The sequence below is a fragment of the Sus scrofa genome, chromosome 13, assembly GCF_054392235.1.
Source record: "Sus scrofa isolate SSC_HxYL_T2T_F1_AM1 chromosome 13, Sscrofa_HxYL_maternal_Yorkshire_Landrace_v2.0, whole genome shotgun sequence".
NCBI lineage: Eukaryota > Metazoa > Chordata > Mammalia > Artiodactyla > Suidae > Sus > Sus scrofa.
In genome coordinates this window covers 191756823-191782523 of record NC_139395.1, presented here as the reverse complement: position 1 = coordinate 191782523, position 25701 = coordinate 191756823, and the positions used below count along the sequence as shown (strand labels likewise).

Sequence of the window (25701 nt, the reverse complement as noted above, 5' to 3'; positions counted from 1 at the left end):
CAGCCCTCTAGTACAATAAGTAGGCTGAGGCTAACCATGAATTAAAATCAGGATGCGGAAATTGAACTATCTTTACTTAATTTAATACGCTTTTGGTGGGGAGTGGAGTTCAATTACCCGTGAATATCTATAATGCTCTGAACCTTAGAAAGGTTTTGTCAGGGATAACTTCCAGAATGTTTATTCATGGAGGTTATGACCTCACAGATATTCTGTGCAGTGTACAGATTAAACAAAGAAGGAGAGAAGGAAATGTAGAAAAAAGGAAGGAAGAAAGGGAGGGAAGGAGGGAGAGAAAGAAGAAAGGAAGGAAGCATTCAAACAGAATTTTTTTTCATTCTACACTGTCTTTATACTACTACTTTATAGAGGTGGGGTTTCACTGTTTTGGGATGCCTAAATTGCTTTATTTCAATCCAGATATTATAACCAAGTCTTTATGTATTAGGACAGAACCAAATATTAACAGAGCAGTTTTAATTTTTCTGGCTTTAGAACCTGATATTCTTCAGTTCTTTTATTTAAAGAAAAATCATGAGTCTCTCAGTATCATTATAAAAACCATCCAGAGACTTTTCTCCGTGTTGTTTATGACTCTATCCCTCACGCCTCGAAAAATGCCTGCACATAGTAGGCACGCAAGATTTTTGTTGAATGCAAACTGCTTTTGTAGATAAAATTAGTTATCCAATGAAGCATTTCTATAAAGGTTTATAACAGTAACAAGATATATTAATAATAGATTTATTGTTTTCATATATACCTATCTAAATTTTCAAACAGAATAATACAAAGAAGAAATAAATGTCACATGAAAAAAACCTTCTCAAAGTTAACAACTGCCAATACGTTTATACACTTTTTCTTTTGTCCCTTCTCTCTCAATATAAAGAAAGATAGAGAATATGCATACACACACACACTTTTACTAAAGTAAAATCATGTGATACATGCTCTTCCCTAAACTGCATTTTCAACTCGGTAATATCCTACAATGCATAAGAGTCCTACACAATAAAGAATTATCACACACCCAGAATGTCAATAGTGCTCAAACTGAGAAACTTTATTCTAAAGACCTGGCTTTGGCCTAAGGATAAATGCTGGATTAAAACAACAAAAGGAAGGAGGGGTTAAAATTAGGTAATGGCCAAAATGTTTATTCTTTTTGTAGAAATCATTGTTAAATCTCCCCAGATTATTATAAACACCCCCACACAACTTCTACCTCATTAACAAGACAATTTCATTATAAAACCCTGTGTTCTACACTATACTTACTAGCAATAGTAAAGATTCCACACTGAACATTATAACTTAAATGGAAAAACCAAACAAGCTTCACCAAACCTGAGAGAAACTTATTTCCTCAGATGCTAGAAACAGAAATTCACAAAAGTGAAGGAAAAAACAACAAAAAAATACAAAAAATAATGGATGAAAATGGTAGTCTTCAGTTCTATAAGTTCAAATTGATTTTGGCATCATGTAATGGCTGAATTGAAGTAGAGCAAACCAAAAGCTATAATTCTATTCTCTATGGTCAAAAATGTGGGCTGCATCGTACCCTGTTCTTTTCAATAAACAAAAGAACAGAAGAAACTTAGTGCTAATAACCCTGATCAAATATACCATACCAGCTTTGAAGCAGAACCCACTATTAACAATTATCATTTTATGTTGAGTCATATAAAAATACTGATCGCAAAGAGTGACTTCATACATTCTACATCTCAGTGCCCACTGGAAAACAGAAAATCGACATTTCCTCTATATAAAAAGGAAAAAAATATGTCTAACACATACAAAACACTGCAAATGTGAAAACAGTACTATTTAAAACAAGCTAAGAAATATTTCTTGGCAGGTCTCCTCCTGCAGCTGGATCTGACAGCCAAATTGTAAACCTATCAAAAACGAGTTTGTATAATGAACAGACACAATGTTAAACACTGCACTGCAGCAGCACTACTTCAATTAACATAATCCTGGTAGTGGAGAAGCGGAACGTGTTAAGCTTTCAGACAATATGCTGGCATCTAGCCTGTGTCAGAAATCCAAGGCAGAGGTCCCACCTCCTCATTACCATCTACCTTCCCGGCCTGCAGTAGGAACCACATTAGAAGCCCACATTTCCATAAGCTCTAGACAGTGCTTAAAGGGGGGTCTCGGCTATCTACATACTAGATGAAAACAAAACAAAAGAAGGTCCCAGCGGTGGTGCTCCTTTGGGGGAAGGAGGGAGAGGAGGAGAAAGGAGAAGGTGGCAAAACATTTGAAGTTTCAAATATCTTTACACTTTTCAATTTTTTTTTTTTCTTCAGAACAACCCCAGATTTTTAAAAAAATGTGTTGGTGACATTAAGGTATGGAATATCTCAATGTTTTTGATATACCAGCTTCTTATACACTAGCATTTTCCCTTTAAGAAGCGATACATGATTATTTTCCTTTGGGGTATAAAGCCTTCTCTCCTAGTACTAAAAAACTTCTCTGAAGCAGTTAAAAATCCCTTCTAGAATGCTTCCTTTCATCTTCTTTATTGCCTTGTTTACTGAGCAACAAGATAATATAGATAAATCAGGTATAAGATGGAGCTTTTCAACCAAAAGTGAAGAGAATCATTTCATATTTCTGGTAAGCATGAAAAAAAAAAAAATACAATCAGAATTCTTACGTCCAGAATACAAGAAGGAAAAGAAGCATGCTTTCTTTTAAAAAATAAAGTAAGCTTTTGGTTTGGTTATTCTATAGCACATACAGCTTACCCTGCTATCAGGGCTTAAAATCAGAAAGATGAACTTAAAATGAACTCCTTGGTATGTCTTCATTTTCTACCCTAAAGCAAGTCAGATGATTTGCAGTATCTGTTACACAGGAATTTTTTTTCAGGCGTCACCCCCACAACGTTATCCATACACCTCTAGGTTAACATACTAAACCAACTGGGGCTAATTAACTAGTTTGGCTACACAAAATCTTTTCTGCTTTTAATTATATTAACCTAATGTGACTTGAATTCAGCAGACCAAAAACGAAACCACTAATTATATTAAGAGCTTCAAAGATTCTTCCAAATTGCTAACAACCAAACTGTCATATAATTTATCTCATTTCCTTTAATAGATTTGGTATTCAAAATCTGTGTTTCTTACTATAAACACTATTTTAAAAATACATCCTAACAATGAATTAAAAGAATACTGATTTAGAATGCTAAAGAAATATGTTTAAAGAATAAGCATAAGACACACAAATAGGTATCATCATACCAATGAGAAATTGTGCAGTACTTAATTTTTATAATTTTCTAAAAGATTAAAGGCTCTGAAAGACTCATTTACAGTAGCATAGGCTTAATAAGCAGGGTTAATATGAGGAGTGAAAATTTTAAAGCACCCATGTTTAGAAATTATTTTTTCTGAAAAACTTGATTCTGTACCACTGTCTTCATACTTGGTTTTATAAAGCAAATGAGATGAGAGGTTCTGAAGCATAGGCTAGTGTTTCATCCTTAAACAATGCTAAGTCTCTTTGGGCAAAATATCTCTTCATAGCAGTGCTGTCAATTCTGCCTAAATCTTTGACCTACAGAACAGACATCAAGCTGTTGTGAAGTGGAGGAGAAGTACTCTGCGTGGATTTAAGACTTCTTAATGACCATGAGATGCTGGTACCCCAGATGGCCAGTCATAGCCCCCAGACATTCTCCTTGGTGAACTAAACTGCAGAGCAGTTTTGGATGGTCCCTAAGGACTCCTTTCAAAAGAGGCATGTAAAGAAGAGTCACAGTAACAGCTTTTATTTCTTTAACATTTAGCAGTAATTCAACAACAACAACAACAACAACTACAAAAACATCTTATTTGACCTTGGAACAGAGAGTGGGAGGAAGTGGGAAAATATCCATTACTTTTCAATCTGACAACAAGAGTGATATCAACCTTTAACGTAAACAATTCAAACTGAAGCATCCATACCTTTCAATGTTTATACGATAGTACCTTTCAAAAACAGTTACGCTTTGTTGCATTTTAAATTAAGCAAAGACACTGGTGGTAGTTTAATCATATTGTACAAATGATAGGCAAAGGATCAGATCAAATACAAGTCTCACAGCTATCTAAAGAACATTACAACCAAGTAAAAGATAACTCATAAAATTCAGATCTTACACAATACCAGAGAATACAGTATTTCTTGGTCACACTCCCAGGGAAGCAGTTTAACAAGAACAGTTAATTAAAAAACAGCCATGCCTAGGGAGTTCCCGTCTTGGCTCATTGGAAACGAATCCAACTAGGAACCATGAGGTTGTGGGTTCAACCCCGGCCTTGCTCAGTGGGTTAAGGATCTGGCATTGCCGTAAGCCATGGTGTAGGTCACAGACTTGGCTCTGATCTGGCGTGGCTGTGGCTGTGGCTGTGGCATAGGCTGGCAGCTGAAACTCCGATTAGATCCCCAGCCTGGGAACCTCTATATGCCATGGGTGTGGTCCTAAAAAAAGCAAAAATAATAAAAAAATAGAAAATAAGAAAGCCATGCTAGAATTAAATAATCTCATGTTTTTAGTAATTGTGGTTTAATATCATATGTAGGTACTTCATATTTATGAATATACACATTCATAATGTTGTTGTTATCTTGCTCTTTGGAACCTAAATTTTAATGGCATTAGAAACAGTAAAAAATTAAATTTTTGAAAAATTTCCATTACCAAAAACCATTGATGAGTTCCCTGGTGGCTCAGCAGGTTAAGGACCTGGCATTATCACTGATGTGGTTCAGGTCATTGCTGTGGCACAGGTTTGATCTCTGGTCCCGGAATTTCTGCATGTCAGGGGTGTGGCCAAAAAACTGATATAAAGCAATTTATATCTACTACTCTAATAACTCTCAACCCTTTTCTTAAGTACAAGAAATTTCAAGAACTTAATTTTTTTTTTTGTCTTTTTGTTGTTGTTGTTGTTGCTATTTCTTGGGCCGCTCCCGCGGCATATGGAGGTTCCCAGGCTAGGGGTCAAATCGGAGCTGTAGCCACTGGCCTACGCCAGAGCCACAGCAACGCGGGATCGGAGCCGAGTCTGCAACCTACACCACAGCTCACGGCAACGCCGGATCGTTAACCCACTGAGCAAGGGCAGGGACCGAACCCACAACCTCATGGTTCCTAGTCGGATTCGTTAACCACTGCGCCACGACGGGAACTCCAAGAACTTAATATTTATTCTACTTACTTGTACTAATCTTGTCACACAAAAATAATGTTTTAAAAATGTTATCCATAACAACATGATTTCATATTAAAGTCTCAAACATAAATGTTATTTTAAATAAATACATAAACAATAATTGCAGGAAGCCAAATCACTGTTCTTTTTCCTGGCTGGCAATCTTTTTTTACTTTCTACTTTTCATAAAGGCTACTGTATCTCAATTCATTTTCCAAAAAAATTACAACTCTCCCCTTTCCTATTTCATTCTGATTCAGAGACTTAAAAAAAGAAGGGAATGACAGTGAGAGAGAGAGAGAAAGGAGAAGGAGGAGGCGGGGTGGGGGCAGGGAGAGGAAGAAATGCCTCGTTTTAAATATTTCCCACTCAAGTCTCTTGATGAGATGTGATCTGGTTTCATGCTGGTCATGCAAGGGCATGATTAGGCAAAGGTGCCATGTACTCATGACGTGGACTTGTGACACAAAATGAGAGCAACTACACACCACACACAGATGGGTTAAACTAAAAAAAGAAAAAATAGATTATATACTAATATTTAAAATATTTCTGTGGACTATTTAAAAATGAATTAGTTAGATTTCAGTCACATCATAAAAAAATTTCACCTGAATGTTACTAATCCATTTACTTGTCCATTCTTATGCAAAGCCCCCTTCCTCTTCACAGCCTACTTACAGTATGAACAATGCTCATGAGATTTGCCAAAAAAAAAAAAGAAAAAAGAAAAAAAAAAGATTATACAACAAAAGGATGCCTGGGAAAGTACATATACATTGTAAAGAAAATATCAAAATGACAAACAAAATAAATGACCAGTCTACATTTTACTTGAGACATTAAAAGGGACAGTGTTACAAGGAGAAAACCACAACGTAGATCTTCCAACTGTTCTCTTAGGAGTGGAACTGCGAGGAAAAACAGGCAATTAGGATCTCTCCATTGGCGTCCCATATTTGCTTGGGCTACAAGCATACAAGAGAACATGATCCAATTTCATTTGTTTGCTGGTAGACTTTACAATACCATTTAAAAACCAACATGATTTCTGCCAGGAGTTTAAACACACTCGATCATCAGAGAGAAGCAACAAGAGACTCATGCAGAAAAAGCAATTATCCCAGTGGGAACACGTGGCTCTCTACACAGCTTGGTGAGCTGCCAGCTGAGAACACAGGCCTGGGAGAACTGAAGCCCAGGACTATGGCAGCTGCATCTCTCTGTTATTTTCATTTCTCCGACTACACTTCTCATTTCTTCCTCATAACAATTTCTAAATTGGCAGTTGGCTCTTTGCTGCTGCAGAAACACACCTATGATAATTTGATTATAGACTACATCAGGAAGAGCTTTATGGCTAATTGCAGGCAAGTGGGAGCCACCCTGCAGAGAGACATAGTTCAGTTAAAGGGAAAGGATGATTCTCTTTGTGAAGGTATAAATGATTACCTTTCCCTCTGTCTAGTTTGGATCACCAGAGGATCTTGCCATGAATCCAAATTTAACAAGGAATAATTGAAAGAAGAAACACAGTCTTCTTAAATCACACCTATTTTGCTTGCTTAAGCATGGCTCAAAGTCAGTATGAAGACTTGGGTTTGGCATTTTCTCCTGGACACACATTTTCTTGAGCCAGTCAAGCAGGAAAGCCACCTCTAATTTATCGTATCCCAAACCAGGGGCAGACAACTGCCGAGTGCTGTGAAATGGAGAGTAGATGAAACTGTGAGGGCTTTTAGCTGATTCCCCAGGTGTCTGGCTCCCAAGTCATTAAGATCAGAACCCAAAAGTGAATCCTATAAAAAGGAGGCAATATAAAGCGTGGTTTTGGAAGAAAAGAGCCTTTGCTAGTTATCCCTCCCTCAAATAAACGAAGCTGACTGATTTTTACCTCTGAAAATTATACATATTACATGGTAGTATTCTGCATGCATATGAAAAATTAGTTTAGTTTGTAGCCATTAAAGTTAATGTATTAGTTCCTTCACAGGTCTCATGAAACAACGTCCTGCTGTTTTAAAGGTAAAAACAAAGTCTTATGGGCAATTTTCACTTTCCTACAAAACCGGGATTGCTTTTTATCACCTCTTCCAACCATCTGGCTGTAATTCCGAATTTACATAGAGTCACTGTTAGGACAGCCTGAAATAAAAATCTATGGAGGAATTCATGACTATATTCTAGAAATAAGGATGACAAATGCTCATCGTATTTGGAGAGAAGCTCATTTTCAAATACTTGGCTCTTTTGAGTTACAAGTGGACCAGCTGAAAATACTTTTCAAACAGTAAAACCTTTTTTTTCTCACCATGGGTTCTTACACTTTACTTTTCTACAGTTTTGGTCCAGTGTGAGAATTTCCCACACCACCAAATGCCCTGCTAAGATAATGCCTTTTCCAGAGACACTATTTTGTTACTCTTGAAATTTAAATTCACTTATATTATGAAGAAGACATATAACGATGGCAGACAAAGTCAAACCACAGTTGAGTATGTAAGGGGTTCTTAAATTCAGAAATGCAGAATGACTTTATGGAAATTCAGTACAGAAATTAAGTAAGGAGAATTGCGTTACGGAAACATATTTGAAACTTGCAAAAATTAAAAAAAGCAATAAAAGCATCTGATACTGTTTATTAAGATACTGAACAAGTATGAAGATCCTTAAAGTAGTTCCAAATTGAAATAAACACTCATTCCCATTCTGTGGTATTTTAATCTCACAAAGTCAAAGGAGAACAAGAAGAGACTTGCAAGTGACAAGCTTAATTGATTAATCAGAGTCAGGGCTCATCAGAAAGGGTCAGAGATCCAATATCCATATGGCCAATTGCTTCACTCTCTTTTATTGATCATATGCCTATGCGGGAACCCAGCTTACTTATTTGGCAAATGTGTCCCTTATCTCATAAGGGACACATGATAAGATAAAAGGTGGTGACTCCCCTCCCCCCCCGCCACTGCACATGTTAAAACAGATGAAAATACACCTATATACTACCTAAGTGAAAACAAGTAGGGTAATTTAAACATGTGAGGAAGAGAATAAAATCTTGGCAAGAAAGGTTTGAACGAGGGCTTAAAGGGACTCTTTTTGGTGGGTGACATTTACCTTTGGCACTATCCACATGCACTTTTCACTATTTCTTGAACTCTAATAGTTAACTTAAGGACAAATAAGAAACAAAAATAAGTGCGTCCTAAAGTTCCCACTGCAGCTCAAGGAAATGAACCTAACTAATATCTATGAGAATTTGGGTTTGATCCCTGGCCTCGCTCAGTGGGTTAAGGATCCAATGTTGCCATAAGCTGTGGGGTAGGTCTCAGATGAGGCTTGGATGTAGCATTGCTGTGGCTGTAGTGTAGGCTGGCAGCTGCAGCTCCAATTTGACCCCCAGCCCTGGAACTTCCATATGCTGCAGGTGCATCCTTAAAAAGAAAAAAAAATGCGTCTTTCCCTTTATGTTCTATAGTTATCTGTAAAAACACAAGAGAACATGTCTATCTGAAGAACATTTCAAAAACGTTTGGAATGAACTTGGTTGTGACAATTTTTCTCAGCCAGAAATGTTCAGTTCCCCAGTCAAGACAAAAACATTCTGAACAGAAAAGGTAATGCAATAAGTATTAATGGTGTTAAGGATCTCAGTGTTTGGGATTACTCCCAACCCTAAGGCTTTTAAGTTACAATATCTGAACTTGAATTTGAAAAATGCAGAATTTTGTGAATCCTAGGTTGCTTCCATGCAAACTCAAGGAGGAGGTTTCAGCATTAAGTGAATGGGGAAGGTTTTGGAGTTGGTGGTGTTGGTGGGAAGATTAAGGCACAGGATAAAGTCAATAAAAAAAATGCAAAAACTACAGCAGAAATTAGCACAACATTGTAAATCAATCATATTTCTATTAAAAAATTAACTTGATCTTATATTTCTTGCTTCTCTTCTATACGGAATATATGCTCTATGATGTCAAGGAGGCTGTGGGATCTCTAGGATCTAGCACAGTACCTATGTAGAAAGCACACTTTCAGATTTTTCAAGATGTGAGATACAGGATACATGGAATTCCTCAATTTCAGTCATTATCTTGTCTTTTATAAAAAGGCTTGCTATGTTAGAATTCATGTTAGAAGTACACTCTTTTCTATTGCCTTGTAGCAGACAAATTCAAATTCTGATGAGTTTATCCTAAAGCAAAAAGAGTAAGTTTAAATTTTCAGATGTTTCAATAGAAGTTTTAAATGACTTAACAATTGGAAAAAACCTAACACCTGAAAAAAACTATGTCCTAAATATAAAATGCTTTTGACAGTTTTCTCTAGAAACCCATGAAAAATACATCAGTGAATCTGTGGTAAATTTCATAAAAGTACTGCTGTATTTAAACAACAGTCTGGAATATTATTACCGTTGTGATTAATGGGAACCATGATGTAGCAACATGTGCTGTGTATATGGCGTTGCATGCGTCATCTTTCATTTTTACAACAGTCTCACAGGTGAGGTATATTTTTCTATTGTGGAATGAGAAAACTAATGCTCAGAGAATAAATATCAGACCCTTCCTCCAGATCTTTGAATAAGTGGATTAGAGTTCATTCTACATAAATCCAAAGTAAAGCTCAAATAGTGCACTTTCTTTTGGAAAGAAAATAAGCGCTCCTATTTTCTGTGCTTCTCATGCCGCAAATTACAAATTGGCACTATCTTGTAAATGTATAGGTTTCAAGACCCAATGGCTTGGCAAAGAAATAGGTGCTTTTGGTGGACCTCCCTGTGTGCATCAGATTGATGGCCCTCCTTCCATTACACTCTATATTTAAGCCTGAGTGATCGGGGTTGCCAGCCTAATTGCCATTAATCCATCTAGCTGCCAGGGGAAAAGATGTGCATGTTTACACTTCACATATGCATGTGTTCTTTGTAGGAGAAATCAAGTTAGGTGAGTATCTTACATTAGTCCCTATACGGAGAAAGAGCTCTTCTTTTCTCATATACACATGTACTTATTACTCTGACATTTAAAATTTGAACAGAATATCTGTAAGTTTTCCTAATAAAGATGAGAAAACCTGACATGATCTTTTATAAGCATGATGCGTGGATGGAGCAATATGGTGATGTGAAACATACTTGAGAGAAGAGTGACACCATGAATGTCAAAAGGAGAAGAAATAAGAAGTAATGGATTCCTTAGTAAATTACACTTCTCAAGGAGACAGAGTTCCATTATTTTCAACCAGTATTACACAGATTGAGTTCAACTGCTTTTGAAATTTTCCCATACAAGGTGATGCTCTTAAAGGTGCCTTAAACATGAGTCTTTTTTCTGGTGTAATCAGCCTTTAAAGCTTTGTGATCACCCAGGTTTGTAAGATTTAAGAAGGGCAAACCTGTGTCATCTGTTAGTAATTTTGTTAATGCACACCGGATTACTTTACAAGTGTATGATTTATCATATTATCAAATTCTTCGGGCTTCAGGAGATAAAAATTGAAGTGGTCCATTGTTACCAGCAGAGTATTAGTACTTTTAACGCAACTCACCTTTAAACAAAAGAAATGCAGAATAGGCATTAGACATTAGCCTAGCATAAGATTTCAGATTATTTTTTGAGAGATTGTCTTTAAAAGTGACAATATGAACAAGATAGAGAAATAGATAACACTAGTTATAGCCAGTTATAAATAATAAAATGGAAATTCTAAGCAGTTTGCTCAGATTAAAAATAATTAAAAATTTAAAGGCATAAAATAATTTCTTTGATTTCTGCATTTCGAACCATATTTTAATGAAAGAATTCTGCACAATCAAATGCACCTTTGAACTTACTACTTTGTTTCTAAAAATGATAATTCATTCTTCCCATGGTAAACAGAAAAATAAAATTACATCTGGGCTATGATGAGCAATCACCAAAATTACATGGAGTTAGAAAAGGTAACTTTTTAAGAACAGAATGTACCAAAAAGTATTCTGACATCTATTAACTATTTTTCAAATTATTGGCAAGATCTATAAGCAATGTTTTAAGATAAATTTTAAAACCCTATCTTTAGAGAAACATTTCATCCATGATTAATAGAACATCAAAAATAAAATAAACTGGTTAGAACACCATCCTTGAAACCACAAAAGATCGTACCTTTAATTTGGCAAACTACTTTAACCTATAATTAAACAAAGTGCTCCCAGACAGTAGTAAAATTCCACTAGTCCTTGGCTATTTGGAGAAATGTAATGGCCTGATCAAATATATCAAGTGCTTAGAAAGTGAAGAAACCCAGCTGCTTGAGTAAGCATGCATTATAAGGAAAAAACAAAGGGGCCAACAACATTTCTGAGTCAGCTATCTAAATGAGGGCATTAAGCTAATTGGAAATTCCTATTATGAGCTCTGTCTCTGACCATGTGTGTTCTTTTTGTAGTTATACTACTTTTGGTAGTATACCGTATTGATTATTACTTTGAATTATGGAGTATAACTGGTTTTTAGCTGATGACTCAAGCTTCTGAGATGCTGTCTGCTTTCTGGAAGATCTGCTCTGAGGGATCATGGATGCAGTATCATATATCCACATCAGGTGCTGGCCCAGGGAATTTCAGGAGTTGGCAGAATTCCACAGAGAAGGCGGCTTAGGCCAGTCTGCTAGGCACTCCTAAAACTAACATTTGCATGAGACTAGATTTTGGAAAAATATTCTAAACTGTTTTGAAGAAAACCTATTTGGAAAAAAAAAATCAGAAGGTCAGAATCATCTCAAGTGATTTAAAAGAGCACTGGCAATCAACATGTGTGTTGCTTTGTGTTAAAGCAGGATGAAAAAAAATCAACATTGTACAATACCAAAACCATTCAAGAGTATTCTGATTTTTCACATATGTTAGGACTTTCACTCATATGGAAGTTCACTATACTTCTTAGAGGAAACTTAAAAATGTTATAGTGTTTCCTGAAGTCACCAAAGATTATATGTTAAACTAGAAGATGTTTAATCTGGCTCTCTTTAGCCTCTCCTACTTTATCTCTGCATCTAAACATAATTGTACCCTCTCTGTGGTACTTGAGTCATTTTACATGGACTTATAAGGATTTTATTAGGAATTACAACTAGGTGTCTCAAGGGACCCAGACAAAAACGGGCATGCAGACTATGAATTACACTCCCCTAAAAGTATACGTCACATAGTTGGAGACTCCTATATTTGACATCCACTTAAAAATACTGATCAAACCAGTTTTATCAGTGTTGTCCCACAAAATAACTCAAAAGAGTTATTTTCCATTCTGAGGTTAAACATCTCTGGTCTCTCACCTCTCCATGTTATTTACAGCAATGCAGAATGAACATTAGCTGGGAATCAAGACAGGAGTACTTAAAACAACACCCAACAGTGAGGCTGTATTATAAGTCCTCAAAACGCTCTTACTGCTCCTCATTATGAGGCTAATTAATAGTCAAAGAAGATATATTTTCAACAACTAAGAGACCTGACCAAGTTATTAACGCAGTTTCAGAAAGGAGCTTCAGACTTTCCCAAGGTGGCTGTAAGTTAAGCTTAAGTTACTACTAAATTGTTGTAATTTATTTTTATTTTTTGGGTAAGATCCTGAGATAACCTCAGATAGTCAATTACTTAAGATGATTTTAGATATGTTTTAAAAAGCATCCTTGATAAAGCAAAAATGTGTACAGAATTATTAATCAAATTGACGCAATGCCACATTTGTACCCAGTGGATAAACAACTGAAAATAATAACGGAAAATACTGAAAATAATACATTCTATAACTGGCCCTAAGATAAGAAATATTGATTCAGGCCAGAAAACAAGCAGCAAAGTTTAGCACAGAGAACCCTACCCAGTAATCTGCGATAATTTATGTGGGAAAAGAATCTGAAAGAGAATGGACGTATGTATATGTATGACTGAGTCACTTTGTTGTACAGGCACTTTGTTGTAAACTATCACAACCTTGTAAATCAACTATACTTCAATAAAATTTAAAAAATACTATGAAACAAACAAAAACAAGCAGCAAAATTAAATGACATGAATCCAGTAAAACACTTTACCTGTGGGTTTTTTGTTAGGAAACACCTTAAATTTAAGTGTTGTTTGAGAAGGGTTGATCAGGTCTAGGTTGTCATGGGAAAAACCAGAACTGACATTGAGAGGTTTGGCTCTTAATTGTGACTCATAATACAGATCCATTAAGTGACTCAGGACAAATGAACTCCCCTGGCTTCCCTTTTTTTTTCTTAAAAATGAAGGGACTTAGGAGTTCCTGCTATGGCACAGTGGGTTAAGAATCTGACTGCAAGTGGCTCGGTTCGCTGTGGAAGCATGGGTTCAATCTCCACCCGACACAGTAGTTTAAAGGATCTGGCATTGCTGCAGATGGCTTGGATTCAATCCCTGGCCCAGGTACTTCCATTAAAAAAAAAAGGAGCTTGCCCATTTCCAATCTCTCAAGTCATCACCTCCCTAACATTCTGTGAGTATCTGTAAGTCACACTTACAGAAATCTATTTATTCACATAATTAACCTGTGTAATAGCTCCTCCTTCTCTTACTGTTAAGTCAATGATAATGTGTGAAAATAGAATGTGTACATGTATGTATAACTGGGTCACCAAGCTGTACAGTAGAAAAAAACTGTATTGGGGAAATAGCTATTAAAAATAATAATAATAATTGTAAAAAAAGAAAAAAGAAACAGTGTGGATAACATCTTCTTTCTAATCTATGGGGGGTAAAGAAAATAAATATATAAGTGCCTATGGAAATACAATCAAGTATGTGCAAATTAGTATCTTTTCAGCTCTGGGGATGCTAGAAGACATTGTTTTGATTTACATTTCATTCATTTAACATTTCTCAAGCAATATGTATTGAGCTCTAAGCATAAGACAGACACAGAGCATACAGCCGGCCCTTAAGTGTCTTATGTATATTAGATAGTAATATATAAATAATGATTTGAAGCAGATTAAAAGAGAAACACTTAGCAGAAGGAAAAGGAACAGGTAACATGAAGATAGATCTAAGGTGGACGTGCAGAGTAGGGTTTTACAGAAGACTCCTCTGAAGAAGCTGCCTTTAAGTTGGAACTTGAAAATGAGTGAGTTAGACAAAGTGGGTGTTGGTGTCAAAACTTTCCAGGCAGAGGGAATTGGATATGCAAAAACCCTCATAATGTGTTACTGCAAATACTTGGTATCTAAGTTCTGAAATGTACAGCTAGTACACAAATCATGAAAATCTAGAGCAACAATCAAATACTCACTGGAATTATAACTATATACTCATCTACACTAATTTTTTTGCTAGAACCAAGAAAGCCTTACTTTATTACAATCTTTTCAAAAGAATACTTGGTCTTCACAGATAGGTCTGAGAAGCTTGGCTTTCTTTTTTCTATTTTCAGTGTCCAAACATGATGAGTGCATGTTTAATTATTTAAATAGATTTATAAGTTTTTGGAAAGGTTCACTATGTTCCTTAGGAAGATAAACCAGCCTTTCTCAACCAGCACACCTCATCTGAATCACAGCATTTCTCAATCCCCTTAAGAACTGTACAAAACTAGAACTGTTCTAGATGCATGGGAGGAAAGTCAATTTATTATGCAGAGCAGATACCTTAGGGCATTAAGGCTTAATGCTCTTTCGGAATCTCCAGTTTAATACTGCATTTCACAATAAGGGTGTACATAGGATTCAAATTAATTGCCTAATATCGGTAGCAGTCTTAAATCTTACTTACTCATAATAGTCACCTACACTAAATACCCATGGTGATTCTGTAGAAAATGATTTTCTCACAGTTGTGAATCAGACATAAACAGAAATTTAGATGAGATATAAATGCTGGATCCATTTTCATTTACATATATGGTATTCTTGCTTATTTGGACAAGTTGAAATTGCTATGGCATAGATAGTTCCTGATTTTCTTATTCCATCAAGTTTTTGATTGCTAAATACATCCAGAGTTCAGGCAGGTATACTAAGAACAATAATAACCAGAATGCCGATTACTAACACGTACGCAGTGTGTCATCATTTAAAACTACATTTAACATGCATTTTCTCACTGGACTCCCAAAAGGACATTGTAAACCAATATAGGTATTATTAGACAATTCATTTTATAGATGGAAACAAAAAAATTTATAGAGATCAAACGTCCATACAATCATGTATTTAATAAGTGTTAAAAACCTAAAGTTATAAGGTGGTCTTATAATGTATAAGACTATGTTTAATTTTACTAATCCACTGTATTTCAATGATGAAACTTAAAAATTAAGTGGGATAAAACATAAATTTACTTCTTAACTCTTCTCAATCCGATTATTCATATTATAATGTATATTAATTTATACTTAAATCAAGAATAAAATTTTTATTCTTTAAAAAATGATAAGAGATATAATATGCATTACTCTTTAGGTAAGATGGACAGAAAAAAACATTTTGATTCACTACTTCAGTTTCCTTCGACCTTCACACAACAGAACTACATATTTATTTTGCAGGAACACAAATTTAACTTCTCAGGGAAAAGGGGCTCAATGACATCAGCTGCATTAAGCATGTTGATTTCCTGTAGGGGAACAGAGGGGAAAAGGAAGCAACAGACATTGAACAATGAAAGAAGTTGGGAGACCAGAGGAAAGCACTAATCGAAGGAAGGGAGGAGGAGCAGATGGCTTAGGAAGGAGACATGTGGGAATTGGGGGGAAAGGAAGCAATTGGCAAGGAGAGGGCTGAATGCCAAATTTATGAAGGATCTGGAGGACACTGGGGATTTGGATGGGATGTGAGTCAGCTGCTTTTTACCAAAATATCACACCAACAAGGGAAATCAAAGAAACCTACAAAGACACAGAGGAAACAGAAAAGGACTGGAAAAAGAACTGATGACACACTGCATTCTAACAATTGTACCTTTTAGAATGGGAATGGGAAGTGTTAAATAATTTTTTTTGTTTGTTTTTAAATAATTTTTTATTTTCCCACTGTACAGCAAGGGGGTCAAAAAATATGGAACGCTTCACGAATTTGCGTGTCATCCTTGCGCAGGGGCCATGCTAATCTTCTCTGTATCGTTCCAATTTTAGTATATGTGCTGCCGAAGCGAGCACTAAATAATTTTTTAATTGTAACTGAATCTTTCTAATTTCACTACTGATTTTTCAAATCTTTAACTTGCATGTGAGAGAAATGATATAGATACAACTCATATTTGAACTACATTTTGCTTACCTCGTACGTATATAATTTCTCATTCATTTATAAATCAGTTCCTTTAAACTGTCTAGGCTTAGGGTAACCAACTGTCCCAGTTTTCCCAGAACTGAGGGTTATTTTCCTGGGACTAGGGATTGGCAGTGCTAACACCAGGATAGGGGTGAAACCAGGTTTTCCTGCACACCAGGATGGCTGGTCATTTTGTCTAAGTAAAAACTTAAGAAAGGGCAACTAAATAGCCATGTTCATCATATTAAAACACATAGAATGCTGTGGAATTCTGTCCACATTTTTCAAAGGAGAATGAATAAAATCCACATAGAGTTATGCGATAAGTAAATGAAACTGATAATAAAAGAGTTTCTGGCTAGACTACAGTCTGATGGTAATAAATAACTTACAATAAAAGTATTCTCTCATAATCCAGATTGTTTTTTCAATTAAGCAACAAAATACCTTTAAGGCATATGGAATATTTATAGCATGCCACTTTGAGGACATGAGGGAAAAGAATAAAAAATTCAAGGCACAGCTTATCTCAAAGAATAAGTCACTCAAAAATGTTTGTCAAAAATCCACATACAAACAGGATGGAAAAAGTATGTATTCATCTCTAATTTTTAGCTTAAAAGTTAAGAATTTCATTAGAAGATAAATGTCTTTTAAACTCCTCTTTTAAGTACTAAAATGAAATAATTCAGGATCAATGACAAAGATTATTTTGAGAAAATTTACTCTAGAATATCAAAATTGAGCCCTGGCAGATCTTACCATTTACTCTGTATTGTTATTATGCTAGTTTTTACAATATTTTATTGCATTTATACAAAATGGCAAAGATACAACATCAATCTTTTTGGACAATTTTGCATTCATTTATATAATCCTCGCAATCACTTAATTTTTAACATGTGTATAGCTGACAGTATTAGAACCTAGATAATCCACAATTTATACAATTAACTATAAAGTACAGTCAGTTGAATCATTCTCTGATTCATTCCCTTTTGGTATAAATCTTTCCCAAATGCTGGGTGGTGAACAGTCGTTTATCATTCTCTTTAGAAAAGCTCCTACTATCACCTGAGGTAAGACCTCTTGTGTCCAGAATAAATAATTTTAGTTTATCTGAACTATAGTCTTTGGTCAAACTATAACCCTTGGCCGAATGTGACCATTTCTGTGCCATCTTTTGTGAAACTACTAAACTTCACATTTTATAGATCTTTATTATTTACAGTTTTTAGTACTGATATAATACGAACTAGTTCCCAAATGTACCAAACTAACTTTCAAGACAGCTTCCACTGTGTAAACTAATTTCTTCAGGCCCTTACAAGCTTAAAAATAACATTTAGTGGAAACAAAGAATTACTGAGTTGAAATTTGTATTGATAACAAATCAGAGTCCACACATATATGTATATGTGTGTGTGTGTATATATATATGTATATGTATGTACATACACACACACACATCAAATTTTACAGGAATAATAAGAAATATTATCAGTAAACAAAAGACAGGTGTTTTCACAGCCAATTTGGAGTTAACCACTGCCCTAGTGAAATTTTAGTATTTTTATAACAGGGCTGATATCAAGATAAAGTGGGTCAACACATGTAAAGTTCTTAGAGTAGGGCCTGACACATAATAAATACTCCATTAAGTGTTTAATATCGCCATCCTCTTCCTCCTCCACACCATCATCATCATCCTCTTCTCCAGAAGACTGAATTGATGGGTATAAGTGTGCCATCACCGAAAGAAAACGGCTTATGAATTGAGCTTTAAAGGGGATTAAATGAGATGATCTAAACTTTCCAGTACATGTACATGCTCAATACACGAGATATCGTTATTACTATGGCAGATCAGTAAATTGTTGGTATCCCTACAGTAACAATTTCCAAAACTTGACACATTTTTCAGAAAAATTTCAGGGTTGATTAAAAAATAGAGCAGTTACTTTTTCAATTTGTTTTCATGATAGACTTAAGAAGAGGAGTTATAACACTCCATAAATATTTATGGCTTATTTACTATGTTCCATGTATTTAGAATTTACTATTGTCCCTATAAATATTGATTTTCTAACTCAAATAAAATGATTTAATTCCTAGTCATAAACTATCATCTCTGGTATACAAATATAGACAACTATCATTTTGTTTTGTTAAAATAATATCACTTTGCTATTCCAATGTATCATATCTTGAAATAAACCATAATAGTTGACCTTGACTCATTAGTTAGACCTATGTACTACTGGATACCTTAACATTTTAAAGTATGAATACTTTTGTTTTTAGGCCCATAAATGAATTAAGTAAGATGTATTTATATCTTCAATGAGATGGGCTATTTCTTGTCTTTATGCCTGCAATTCCTATAGCTACCACCAGGAGGATGTTCATTTCAGAGAGAACCAAAAAAAAAAAAAAAGGATAGGGGAAACTGATGCCTCAGATCTTGTACAATTGTGCAATTGTGCAACCATCCAAAACTAGGCTGATTTATAACATACTTAAATTTTCACTAAGGTAATAATATTAAAGTTACCCAGGTCATCAAATAGAAAATAAATAGCAAATTTTCAAATAAGTGTAATATCTTTTCACAATGTTTTGACACTAGTAAATTTCTCTTTTTTTCTACCAACAATGATGCACTCCATTCAGAAACCCAAAATCATGCTAAAAATTTTCTTGGGTTTTTTGTTGTGGTGGTTGTTGTTTTGTTTTTGGTCTACATAGCTTTTACTCAACATAATCCTGCAACTGACAATCTTTATACATAATTAAGTCTTTTGTGATCTAGGAAATTATTTGTGTTATGTTTTCAACTATGTTTACCTTCTTTAACTCAAGGGCAATTTTAGTTTTTTTATTGAACATAATTTTTTTCTCAAAATTTGATATTAATTGATTTCCCAATCTTATTCTGTTTTTTATTGTTACAAAATAAAATTGCATTTAAGTACAATAGTTCCAAAATGTAATGAAATTAAATCAATATATCACTTTTTAATAAAGTACACCTAAACGGTATCCTACATCAAAAAATGTCTTTGGTCTTCTGATTCATCTCTATGAGAAAACTTCATTTATTAATAATAATGGTTATGACTAAGGCTCAGACATATGAAGTAAATCTATTTAATCCAGCCTGCCAGTTAAACTAATTCTATTCCTCATTCTAAATATAAATACTCAGATATAGAAAAAAAAGAAAAGAAAGAAAGAATACTATGGACAAACATCATCTAAGTCCTCCTTCATATTATTCTAAGAAACACATGCCAAGAAAGTTATAAAAGAGTCTCCTCTGAGGTAGCAAAATAAGAAAATGCTTTTTATATATTTCTGGTTTATAATCATCATAGATCTAAAAATTGGCTCAGAATACAGGTCAATGTAAAAAGAAATGACTTAAGAACATCAAAAAATACAGGTGCAGCTACAATTCAATTACATATTTCCTTTTTTTTGGGTAGGGTGTGTCTTTGTTCTCACAGCTGGGAGAGTCATACTTTCAAATTGCAACAAAGAAAGCCACCACATTAAAGAACTCTAGAAATTCCTATAACCCAAACTGTAGCAATAACCGTGCAATCTTCACTTGCCTTTCATAAAGATATTATGTGCTTTAATCTCCTGTTCGTCTGTACTCAACACATTTGGCAAAGTACATTAACAATGGAAAAGAAAACAATCATTTGAAACAAAGCTTAGGAAGGAAAAATCACATAAAATACCTAATAACCAAAAAGTTTTAAGAATTTACTTTCAACTTTTACTGAAAAGAAAAAAAGAGTTAGAAACAATGTCAGGCATTCTGTTTCTAAGTTTTTGTTTTAATTACTCAATTTTAGTTTTCCCTAAAGGAAGAAAATCAAACAAAAACAATCACGATCTAAATAAGAGCAGTCATTTTGAACCCACACTGCTGATTTTTAATCTATTCACATCCCTGCTTGTAAAAATGTGCTTTTTACCTCTAGTGTTTTATCAGTTTAACAGTCAAAATTTACACAAAACACACAGATGGTCTTAGAAATAGCAAAAGTTTCAGATGTTACAACTTCCTAGCATACGGAACAATATCGTGGATCATCATTTTGGCAGCATTTAAATGATTTTTAAATTATTTATACATTAACGACTTGGCATTGTTTCATAGTCATAGATTATTGCAACTTTAAATTTTTTTCATTTGATTCTTATAGGAGGTGGTTCTTATATTGACTCTAACTTCTACAGTGTGGGAGAATTGGTGTCCTTTATTTATAGGGTAGCATCTACTAGACAGCAAAAGATAAATGAAAATCCTACAATAAGTTAAACATGGTGGCAAAAACCATAACATATATTTCTAATTTAATACATGATATAACAGGAAGTTTCAAGAATTTTTAAAAAATCTTATTTACCATAGCAGTTTTAAACTGTTAATGTTACAAAAATGCACATATACACATGTTCACACACAAAACAAAACCTTTAACTATGACTTTTCAAAATGTAAGACTACAACCACTTTTATTTTTTAACTATTGTATTAACTCCAATGGAGAAAGAACTGTCTATACAATTCTGAAGTGTCTGATTTCAATCTTGAATCAATTGATTTCTCTTGAATCAATTCAGTGCATTTTAACCCCACTATTCCACTGAAACTGCTCTTGTCAAGGTCATTAATGACTGACCACCAAGTTGTCAATCCCAATGGTCAGTCCTCAATCCTTACATTACTTGATCTGCCAGCTGCAACAGACACAGTCATTGCACCTCCTTACAACAGTACCTTCACTTGGCTGCCCTTCGGGTTTTCCTCCTTTCTCACTGATGGTCTCCACTGCTCTTTCTGCCTCTTGTCTCACTGACAGTCTCCACTGCTCTTTCTGCCTCTTGTCCCAAGAGCTAAACAATGGACCTCTTTTCCTTTCTATGTATAATCACTCCCTTGGTGGTTTCAGCCTCCTGTTTTTAAATAATATGTACATGCTGATGACTCCCATATTCATCAGAATAGGCTACATCAGTCTTATGGTAAGAAATTCTCTGTGACTTAATACAATAAAACTTTACTTCTCATTCATTCTGCATGCCCACTGTGGAAAGACAAGAGGTGTGGGGTTGGGACCCCGGCTCTTGAGGTATCCTCTGTGTTGCAGCACTACCTGGAATGTGTGTCCTCCTTGGTTGCCATATAGTAAAGAGAGAGAGTGCTGGAGGCTCACTCACTAGCATTTAATGTCTTGAATTTTCACTCATAGATCAGGAAGCTGAACCAGCCAAATAGCTCTGCTCTGTAGCAAGGAAGCTGGGAAGTCTTCATTTGCCCAGAGTGGGGAAGGATGCATAATAATGGCTACGTGTTATGTCTACGACAACTCCAAGTTTTCTCCAGCAACTGCCTGTTTGACATTTATACTTGGATATCTAATAAGAATTTCAAAATTGCAGGGTCTTAACACTGAACTCCTGACACCTCCCACCCCCAATCTTCTCCTCCTACAATTAATGGCATCTCTGTCAGTGGCATCTCCACCTTTTCAGTTTCTCAGATCAATTGATTAAAGTAAGCCATTTCTTTTTCTCACAAGCCACATCCAATCTGTTAGAAATTCTATTGACTACGGCTTCACAGCAGATCCAGAATATAACCTCTCCTCGTCAACTCCCTCCTAAGACTCTGCTCCATGTCACTATTTCTATTTTGCTTGGATTACTGCAAAAGCCCCCACTGGTCCCCTCACCCCACTGGTCTGTCATTATCACCCTTTACTGTATACTTCAGAGAATGGAGAATTCTGCTAAGAAACCTCTGATGCTTTATACCTTGCTCAGAGGAAAAGCCAAACTTCTTACAAGGTCTCTTAGGTCCTACACAGTCTGGTGAGTTGTCACCTTCTATGCTATCTCCTACACATCCCCCCTTTGCTCACTCTGCTCAATCCACACTGACTTTTTTTTTTTTTTTTTTTGGAATGTTAGAGGTATACCCTGCCTTCAAGTTTTTGAATTTACTGTTTTGTCTGCTTAGAACTTTTTTTTTTTTTTTTTTTTTTTTCAGGGCCACAGTTATGGCATATGTAAGATCCCAGGCTAGAGGTTGAATCAGAGCTACAGTTGCTGGCCTACTCCACAACCACAGTCATGCCAAATCTGAGCTGCGTCTGCGAACTATACCGAAGCTCACAACAATGGTGGATAGTTAACCACTGAGCAAGGCCAGGGATCAAACCCGCATCCTCATGGATACTGGTCGGGTTCATCTCCACTGAGCCACAACAGAAACTCCTGCTTACAACATTCTTTATTCAGATACCTATATAGTTCCCTCACCCATTAATTTTTTTAACATCTTTATATGAAAGGATTTCTGGTCATTCTATTTAAAATTTAAATTCTACCCCCATGCTAATTAATATGTCTACCTCTTCATTATTTTTCTTTCTTTTCTTTTCTTTCTTTTTTTTTTTTCCTTGCCTTTTGTCTTTTTAGGGCCGCACCCATGGTATATGAAGGTTCCCAGGCTAGGGGTCTAATCGGAGCTGTAGCTGCCAGCCTACGCCACAGCCACAGCCACATGAAATTGGAGCTGCGTCTGTGACCTACACCACAGTTTACGGCAACGCTGGCTCCTTAACCCACTGAGCGAGGCCAGGGATTGAACACACGTCCTCATGGATACTAGTCAGGTTCGTTAGCCACTGAGTCATGACGGGAACTCCATATTTTTCTATAGGACTTACTGTAGTCTAACATACTATATGTTATACTATCTATCTTGGTTATATCTGCACATTTAATCACAGAATATAAACCCCAGAGGGGCACTCACTGATTTCTGTTTGATGCTGCATCTCCATGCTGAGAATTTAATCATTAATTTGTATTAAACACAAATAGATAATCAGGAAATATATAATGGAGGCAATAGATAATAATGGTTTCGATGAGTTTGGATCACTAGGGCAAGAAAGTGGGAATTACAGATAATGGTCATCGAATCACTGAAGTATGTTTTTAAAGGGAAAAATATTATGTTAATTGTGCATATGTCTAAAATGAACCTGTTATCACTAACGGGGGAAGCATTTGGTCCTGGAGTCTCTCTCTCTGTGCTCTTGATTCTATTTCCCAAGTCAATGTTTTCACATACAGTTCACTTTGCTATGTGGCTTTTCAGTACCTCTTAAAAGGAGAACAAGGTCCTTCTCACCTCAATTATTACAATTAAAAAAAAAGTCTTTGAGAGACTCATTCTAATTCCGATCAGTGTAGGAAAAATGCCTGGTTTCTTTCAAGGTCTCTAAAACCTGGTACACCAAAACTTTTTTTTTTTTCTTTTTTTTCACTATTTAATTTTCATACTAATCTGCTAACTGGTTGCTCAGGAATAGTGCAAGCATTTATCAAGATTATGTAGTCTCTGTTGTAACTTTGTTCTTCTGCAACTTTAACAGTGACCTTCTCCTTGCACACACATTCTCCTGGGAAATTTTAAATCTTGGCCAATAAATTCACAACAGATAACAGACTATGTGCAAAACAGAGACAACAGTTAAGGAGAATATTGTACAATCATAGAAGCAAAGAGAGTTCAGTTATTTAGGGATTTTAGTACCTAAATGGGAATAGAAATGAGAAGTCTCATGAAATAGCTATTGCCAAAAAGAAAATGCATAATTACTTACTACAGATAGCATACTTCTCTACCTCTATCACAACAGGATTGTGAAATCCAGTAATCTGGTCACATTATTTTATTTTGGAATGAGATCAATTCATCACTAACCATCATTCACAATGAGATTTCATTTTTCAGAAACAATACCCTACCGAACAGAAAAGCAGTTTAAAAAGGAGAAAGAGATAAAAATTCTGAAGAGCTTTAGGAAGGCTTCTGAAAATATAACATATTACTGAATTTTATTTGTAATTTTTTACTGTAACACCTGGAAATGTGATAGGCCCTGAGGGATGAAAATAATTACACCATACCTAAAAGTGTTAACTCTAAGACATTAACATAGAAATTATAGTTTTCTTTCAGGAACTGCAAGCTAAACAACATGCATTTTCCTCATTTATTTTTATGTCAACACAGGGAGAATTGAGATACATTTATTTTAAAAGAAGAATGGGAAATGTGAGATTGCACTTCTGTAGTTAAAAGAACCTACTTACTTTTTTCTCTTTCTCTTTCATGAAGATATATACAGTTACGTTTATAAATGTTCCCCACTGCTAAATTAAATACTCACAGTTATTCTTTCATCTTTATCATCCAGTGGAGAGCCATCTTTCTTCCACGAAATGGTGGGCTCAGGATGGCCTCGTGGAGGCTGGCATTCCATCACTGCAGGCTCTCCCACTGCCACCATGACATCGGACGGATTTTGTCTGAAGTCATCCCGCAGTACTGCAGGAACAAGATTAAATCATTACATTCAATAGTGATATATACAGTCCTTATCTCTGAACTTCAGCAAAAGAGGCATTTATTATAATAAACCATTACCAACAGCTATCTCAATACATCTTGGAAAATCTATATCTACTTACAGACATATGCAATTTAATAATGATATCTAGCCCTAAGCTCACAACAGAGATAATTTGATGTTCTTCATAGACCAGTGGGCAAGTGTATTTTGCTGCTTCGTGCCCTTACAGACAGTGCTTGGCTTATTTCTAACTTGCATTTTTTCTATGCCCGCTGCTTGCATCTTTTCTTTTCTTTCTTTTTTTTTTTCTTTCTTTCTTTCCTTTTTTTTTTTTTTTTTTTTTTTTTTGTATTTTTAGGGCTGCACCCACGGCATATGGAGGTTCCCAGGTTAGGGCTTGAATCAGAGCTATAGCCACTGGCCTACGCCACAGCCACAGCAACGCCAGATGCGAGCCCCGTCTGCGACCTACACCACAGCTCACAGCAACACAGGATCCTTCAACCCACTGAGCGAGGCCAGGGATCGAACCTACGCCCTCATAGATACTAGTCAGGTTCATTACTCCTGAGCCACAACAGGAACTCCTGCTCACATTTTCCCATCTATGTGCTAATGAATATAACCAAACCCTTCCTTTACTTACATGACATGTTGGGATGATGCTTTCTACTATGAAAGGAATTATATATGCTTAAACAAAAATAATAAAAGTAAATATACTTCCAAACCAGCGTTTGATTGAG

At 35.4% G+C, this 25701-nt stretch overlaps 1 protein-coding gene and 1 non-coding gene across 25 annotated transcripts in view; both read right to left on the bottom strand.

The window, feature by feature from the left end:
• ROBO1 (roundabout guidance receptor 1) overlaps nucleotides 1-25701 on the bottom strand; it is a 1127179-nt gene that overhangs the window by 111766 nt on the left and 989712 nt on the right. For all 24 annotated transcript variants that reach the window (XM_084991649.1, XM_084991648.1, XM_021071380.2 and 21 more), the window contains one exon: nucleotides 24773-24930. In XM_084991649.1, coding sequence (XP_084847775.1) covers nucleotides 24773-24930 — 158 coding nt within the window. The remainder of the gene's footprint in view (nucleotides 1-24772; nucleotides 24931-25701) is intronic.
• On the bottom strand, nucleotides 16284-16390 carry LOC146397810 (U6 spliceosomal RNA). The gene has a single exon (XR_014825359.1). It is a non-coding gene; the product is annotated as a U6 spliceosomal RNA (small nuclear RNA).